Raw genomic sequence first — 7,348 nt, 5'->3', positions numbered from 1 at the left:
TAGCAGCAACTCTGTGGCCAGGTGTGGGGGGCGGGGGATACAGCGCAGCCTCCTGGGCCAGGGTACCACCCATGGCCTTCGAGAAACTGCCTGTGGTCTGACTCTGCCTCCAGACCACTTCCTGGTGCTACAGGCAGGTGGGCGGTGGGCATCACCCGCTCCCTCTCCCAGCCCAAGAAAGCCCTCCCCACCACCCCCTCCGCACCGGCCCGTTCTCACCTCGGATGGAGCTGCCTCCATTGTCTCCAGGAATCCAGGTCAGGGTGATGGAGGATGCGGAGGTCTTGGAGACCGTGAGGCGGGGCTGGTCGGGAGGAACTGCGAGGGGAAAGCCTCGGCCCCATCACCAGGGAGGACGCTGGCAGGGTGGGTACCCAACCTGCCCAGGCCCTCCCAGCCGCGACTGCCCAGGGAAGGAGGGGTGCGTAGGGATTCAGGGCGGGAATTCCAGGCCAGCTACCAGGCTTTCCTAGCCCTCTTGCTCATTCTCCCCCGACCCCACCTGCCTCCTCTGCCACCTGGCACCACCTGGGGTCGTTGTACTAAGTAGGTTTCTTTTGGGCTGATTTTAGCCATCCGTGCTGGAATTCCTGCCTCTTCTTGGTCCCTGTCTCCACTGCATCCCCATTTGCCTCCCAGGCTCTCACCTTGAACCAGGAGGTTGACAATGATGGTGTCAAAGCCACCTGTGTTGGTAGCCGTGCAGGTGTAGTAGCCAGAGTCCTCGGCCTTCACAGCACGTAGCAGCAGCGTGCCATTGGTGTGGATAAGCCGGTGCCCGTCCATGGACACAGGGATGGCCGAGTCCTCACTGCCGGAATGACAGAGACGCGTTCACCCTGGGACCCCGGTCACGTGGAGCAGGGGAGGATTGCTGGTGGATCCCGGGTTCTTCTGGCTCATCCAGCAACTCTGGCCTCTTCAAACCCCCCAGGGAAGGAAGATCCTTGACCCTCCAGCAGCAGGGGACTAGGGAAGCCGGTCCCACAAGGCCCCCATAGAGCCCAGGGATGCATGGGGGCAGCTGGAAGGGTGGGACCCACAGACTTCTTCCTGGCTCCATGGGGATAGGAGGGAGGCCCCACTACACACCTATCCTTGGTCCACTTTACAGCGGGGGCTGGGTCTCCCACTGGATGGCAGGGCAGTCGCACGTCTTTCATCCAGGGTGTTGTCACAGTGCCCCCAAAGGAGATGATCTTGGCTGGGGCTGCAGGGGAGAGAGGAGGAGGGGCACCCCACTCCAGTCCCTCACACGGTCCACAGCACCTTTTCTCGGGATTCCCTGGATCTACAGCCAAGCCTCCCCCCTTGCCTGACCTCCACCTGGGGCTCGGGGTGGAAGGTAGGCACTGGAGAACTTCAGCTGGGAGTCAGGGACTGAACAAATACTCATCAAACATGTCTTTGGGGCCAGGTAGCTCCTGAAGCTCTAGGGGGTCCAAGGTACGTAAAATTGATTCCCCGCCCTGAGGCTGCTCACGGTCCAGAGGGAAATGGGACTTCAAAACATCGTGGCAGAGAGCAAGTTTCTTTAGTGCGTGCGTAACCATGGGGCACAACGGAGGGGCAATGAATGGTCCTGAGACAATGGATCAACTTCTTGGAACTGGGCGTTTTGATTTGAACCGTGAAGGCGAAGAAAAGGAATTAAACAAGGAGGGAAGGAAAGGCATGCCAGCGGGAGGGCACTGAGGCCTGACACCAGACAAGCATGAGGGGGCGTGAGGGGGCGGGCAGGAGCAGGGCCTGGAGGGGTGAGCTGACCCACCCAACCGTCCCGGGCGGGCAGCAGTGATGTAGCGGGAAATGCTCTTTGCTCACAGCTACATATTCAAAAAGCTCCGGTGGCTTCTCCTGACCTCAGGAGGTAGTCCAGTCTCCAGCTAGGCCACTTGCTGGACATTTCAGAACTGTGCTGAGTACAAGCAGCCCTCTAAGGGAGACATCAACTAAGCCCACATCAGCGATCCCAGGATTGGACACCATAGAATCCAAATCCAAAGGAGAGAACAGTATCAGAGCTAGAACTTAAATGATGAGATTTGGGTGTGCAGAAGCCCAGAATACGTTTGCAGGGTCTACACAGGGGGCCTGTCTCCGGTGATTGACCTCTGACCACAATCGGGGGATAGGAATGGCCTGGTGATCTGACGGAGCACATCGGAGCAGATTAACAAGCTAAACCTGACTTGAACGGTCGAAACCTTGCCACTTGATCTCCCTGCAGATACATTTGGGGCCTGAACCCGGTTTTTAAATTCTATGATTTTTTTCATATTGGGGCTCATCTCTGCTGTATTTTGTCATTGTTGGTAGCTTTCTTGACCCTTTGTTTTGTGTGTTTCCATATTTCCCAGTATAGGGAACCCAGGGTACATGAATCTACAGAGACAGCAACTAGAATAAGGGCTACTGGGGGGTCTGATGAGGAAGGGGGTGGGGTGGGTAAGGTGGGTAAAGGGGAGATCATATCAAGGAATTCAAGAAGGAAGAAGATGTTTGGAAACTGACTTTGGTAGCAATTGTACAACACTGTTTGATGTGATTGAACAATGGAATGGTATGTTGGAATTAGCTTCTAATAAAATGGTTTGGGGGTGGGGGAAGAAAGAAAGAAATACTTGGGAGTATAAGAGAGATGTTTGGACCAGAGGTGCTGGTTTTGGGGTCACCAGGAAGTTAGGGTGCAGATTGGCAGATGCTTAACCAAACCCTAGGGTCAAGTGCGTAAGAGTATAAAGCAGGAGAGGAGAAGGGCAGGTCTTGAGGGAGACAGAAGCTCACTGGAGAGTCTACTCCACAGGAGGCCAGAGAGGGCCAATGTCGTACAAGTAAGCTGTGGTATCAGCCACCTCCTCCCCGGCTCTCCCCAGAGCCAGTCAGGGCCCAAGCCCTGCCACGTCTCCCCTGAGCCTGCAGCCGTGCCAGGCAGTCTGCACGAGGCTGCCATCTTATCATTGGTCGAGGAGTGGTGACTGAAGCCAGGGGCACGACCCTCAGAGGGAGAGTGGGCTCCACTGAGCCGAGGGCCCACCTTGAGGAGAGCGAGGAAACCACGCGGGCAGGTTTGGGGACAGGACACGGAGGCTGGTGCTTTGTGAGGGCTGTGCTAGAGGCTGGGGCCTGAGCCGTCGGGCCTAGGGGACAATGGCCTCCACTGGGAGCAAAGCAAGCCTCAGGGATGAGGCGGGGCTCAAAAGACTAGGTTCCAGATCTGGTTCTGCCAAGAGGTGAGGCCGACTCTGAACCGAGCTCTCTCTCTGGGTGCCCGCACATAGCCCACTGGTCCTTCCTGTCTCATAGGGCAGAAAGGGAAGACGTGCGAAAGGGTCCTAGGGCACACAGTGCCCTGTAGGACATGGGAGAGGGCCAGCTTGTCACCAGGATTCCTGGGTTGTTGGGCCCCTGTCTCTGCCCAGGGAGGCCTCTGAGGCCTCGTCCCCTTGTAAGGAGGAGCTTTCAGGAGAAGGGGTTGGTAGAGATCCCACGAGGAAGAGGAGGGAGGTAAGACATGAGGAAAGAGCCCTGACTTGTGGCCTGAAAGCCCGGGGGCTGCCTTCTCTGCTGCTGCTGACCCGACAACTGCAACCCGGGAGCACGGGGGCAGGTGGAGGCCCCTGGCCCATCGAGACCTTCAATAGGCCGAATACCAGCCTACGGTGCCTGGGCGGGACAGGGGCGGAAGCCACCTGTGTCCGGAGCGAGGGAAGTTCCAGTGACCCCAGGAAGGGGGCTGGGAAGGCATCTGGATATGTAGTGGTGGCGGAAGAGGAACAGGAAGGACCCAGGAGACCTGGAGGGGAAGGCTTGTGGTGGTTAATGCCATGGCCCCAGGGGCAGCCCGGCAGTGCCCTCAGCATGGCTGTGCCCATCTTGAGCTGGGCTGAGGCCTTAAACTGCTGTTCTTCTGAAAAGTGGGGGTACATCACCCACCCCCACCTCATGCCAGGCCATATGTATGCTGGGCAGCGATTTCATGTCCAGGCCCTCGCGTCTGTCAACACCGGGGGAAAGACTGAATTGAAGGAGGTGTCTGGAGATGCCCAGGCTAGAACCTAGGGCCTTTCTCCCGAGTCTCAGGTGCTCTGAGAAGGAGGTGGGACGGAGGCTCAGCACTGTGCTGATGGGAGAGTCTGGCGTGGGGGTGGAGGAGCTGTGGAGGAGCACCACGGCCACCCCCTGCCAGTCCCAGCCTGGCTGGCGGCTGCTGTGAGGCTCTCCTGGAGTCAGAGGGCAGCAGAGGCTTAGGCTTGGCAGACAGACGCAGGAGGGAGGGCAGCGACCAGCCCCTCACAGCCAGGCCAGAGAGCATGCAGCAGGGAGGGGCCAGCCCCAGGCTCCTCACCCTTGCCCGCAGGCTCGATGGTGACCTTTTCGCTGCTGTTGCCCCGGCCGGCGGAGGTGACTGCGGCCACCCACAGCAGGTACTGCTGCCCCCGGTTGAGGTGGGCGATACGGTAGGACAGCTGCTCCGGGTTCGTCTCATATTCACTGGGGGCCTGCAGGGCAGAGGACGTGAAGGACTTAGAAGCAGAGCCTGGCCCTCAGGCGCCAGCTCTTCTCCATTCATGGCCGGGCTCAGAGTCCCCATGGCCAGCTGCGTGGAGAGCAGCAGTGAGCAGACTTGGCATGGGCTTGGCCCCTGGGAGAAGAGCTTGCTCAGAGGGGTTGCTGGGCCTGGCTCTATCTCCCTGCAGACAGATCCTAATCCCAAGGCAGCCGTGGCATCAGTGCAGGGAACGCGAGGGTTTTGCGGGAGGGGGAGAGTTAGGAGAAGGGAGAATAGAGGAGGGTCCCAGGAAAACCCCGAGGGAAAAAGCCTCCGGGAAGAAGCTAAATGAAGGATGCCTTTGCCTTTTCAGGGTTGCAGACAGGCTCCCGGGCCCGCCCAGCCCCCATGTTCTGCAGGTGACAGGCCGTGCCAGAGGGGCACTAGGAAGGTGACACCGCCCACCCTGTATAAGGATCATCATCGCTATAGAGCAGCACATATATATTTGTACGCTGTATATGCAAATCTATGAAAAAAAATTTTTTTAACCAAATGACAGTTTTGACAAGTTGCCAACAAAACAATATAGGATCCCAGTGGTTTTACCAGTTGCTTTGATGAAAAGATTATGTTGCCTTGGAAACCAGAGGCTCAGATATTGAAATGAATTGAGAAGGAGCTTTTGATAAGCGCCAGTTTGCAGACCTCCTGTCAGCCGCTTCCCTGGCACAGGCCGGATGGGGCTGATGTCCATCCCGTTTTGTTTTTTCGGTCAGCCTCGGGGAAGGGAAGGAAGGATAGAGCCAAAGCCTCTTTGAAATCAGGGTGGAAGTCTGGGGAGGAGGAGCAGGCCCCCGAGGCCAGAGGATGCTATTCATGAGTTATCTCTGCAGTCCTGGCTTCTCGCGCACACACGCACACGCTTGCACAGACGCACGCATGCATGTGCTGAAGGACATGGGGTCACAGAAGGACGCTCCCTCTGCCCCGTCGCAGGGCTGAGGGACACGACAACTCATGATAGGAGGATGTCCTATTGGCCCTGGGCTGTTTGCAGCAACATGTTGGGGAAGGTGCGGAAGTCCTATCACACACACAGAGCTCCTGGCTGGGCGGGCGCAGAGCCACCCTGCACCGGGCCATTCAGGCGTCCTTCTCTGGGGACTGGGGTGCAGACCTGCACTGTGCCGAGATAGGATGAGGTAGTGGCTTCAACCCCTGTCCTCCTCCTTACTAGGTGCCACCTAGAGTGATGCCCATGGTTCCCGAGGCCGGGAGAGCAGTGCAGCTCTGCCTTCCCCGTGAGGCAATGGGCGTGTGTGACACACCTTTGTGATGGGGGGGCGGGCATGCTCTGCTCTTCACGGCTTCTCTGTGAGGATAGGTGTGTGTGTGTGTGTGTTCGCGTGGCCAGGGAGAAGAGTCGCATTGCTGGTATGTCCCAGTGACACTCGAGTGTACATTTGTGCAGAGGACATGGGAATTCTGAAGGCGTTAAAACGCTTGAAGGCATTCCCAGATCCTGGATGGCTTCCTTTTAAGCTGGTCTCTGCAGGGATCTCCTGAAATCCAAAAGCACACAGCCAAACCTCCCAGAAGTTGCAGTGGATTGCAGGTCAGAAAGAAACAGAAAGCCATGGAAGAAGACACTCTAGGTAATTAAGTTTCTGATAATAAAACTAAAGGCAAAAATCAAAATCAGGTAGTTTGAATTCATCTCAAATAGAATCAAAACTCAAGGGACAAGCTGGCAAATAGAAAAATGGTGGTTATCTTCCCTATATAAAGAGCACTTACAAATCAACAAGAACCTAGCAATTCAAATAGAAAAACAAACAGAGAGCATGAATTGACAAAAAGATATGGCTAGAAAACCGCCAATACGAAAAAGCAATCAACCTAGTTAATTATCAAAGATACATGACTTAAAATGAGAGGCTGTTTTCTTAAGGTCAAATGGGCAAAATTTGGGGGGAAAATCCCACCAAAACCAAGAACAAAAGAGCCCCATAAAGTTTGGATTAGTTTAGATGCAGGGAACTTATCAGGATTTTCAATCCTGATGAAAGCATAAATCGGTTCACACTCTCTGCAGGGTAATTTGTAGATGTGTACACAGAACCTTAAAAATAGTCACATTCTTTGTGACCCAAGAAATCATCCAGAAATTTATTCTAAGATAACAATGAAATATGCACACAGTTTTGTGAAGTCTGCTCGCTGAAGCATCATGTAATAAGGGTAAACATTTGAAATGTGCATTAAATACGGGCTCATGGGACTGCTCAGCTAGATTATGCATGTACCTGTTTTTAAAGGGTATTTGATGATATGGGGAAGCACTTAACATGCATATTATGTGGGGAAGAAAAGGAGATTACATCATGTTATGTAAATTTGAATTAAAAAAGCCACTGTAATACATATATGTGTCTATAGAGAGATAGAAATAAAGCCAGTGGTAGACAGAGGCAGAGGTGAATGAGAAGAGATGGGACAGCTGTATATCAAAACGTTACCAGTGTTTAACTTCAGAGAATGCATACAAGAACTGTGTACTCATTCCTCTATTATTTTATACAGTTTACCAGACTCTCTACAATAGAACTCTTATTTTTATCATCAGTGAAAAACCGGGAATGCTTTGAAACACTTGATAGCATTTCCAAGAGCGCTCAATGCCGCTTTGTGTGTCCCACACTCCCTTTCACCTGTCTGTTTTGAGGAGTCCATGCGGCGTGCCCACACACTCCCACCACTGTGCCTGAGCACACTTGCACTCACACACACGTGCCTCTAACCACCCCACAACTTATGCCCACTCTGAAAAATTAATACATAAATTTATGTATA

General features: G+C 54.4%; 1 protein-coding gene across 1 annotated transcript in view; it reads right to left on the bottom strand.

Moving 5' to 3' along the window:
- LOC101659355 (Down syndrome cell adhesion molecule-like protein 1) overlaps positions 1 to 7,348 on the bottom strand; it is a 43,234-nt gene that overhangs the window by 9,546 nt on the left and 26,340 nt on the right. Inside the window, exons 8-11 of the mRNA XM_004712851.2 lie at positions 4,349 to 4,502; positions 1,093 to 1,210; positions 648 to 811; positions 220 to 318 (exon numbers count right to left, since the gene is read on the bottom strand). Of these exons, the coding sequence (XP_004712908.2) occupies positions 220 to 318; positions 648 to 811; positions 1,093 to 1,210; positions 4,349 to 4,502 (535 nt within the window). The remainder of the gene's footprint in view (positions 1 to 219; positions 319 to 647; positions 812 to 1,092; positions 1,211 to 4,348; positions 4,503 to 7,348) is intronic.

Source organism: Echinops telfairi, unplaced genomic scaffold (genome assembly GCF_000313985.2).
Source record: "Echinops telfairi isolate 266 unplaced genomic scaffold, ASM31398v2 ScPeMD7_7463;HRSCAF=8501, whole genome shotgun sequence".
In the NCBI taxonomy this organism is placed as follows: Eukaryota; Metazoa; Chordata; class Mammalia; order Afrosoricida; family Tenrecidae; genus Echinops; species Echinops telfairi.
Note: the sequence above shows the minus strand (reverse complement) of the source record. Positions and strands in the feature narration are given on the sequence as shown.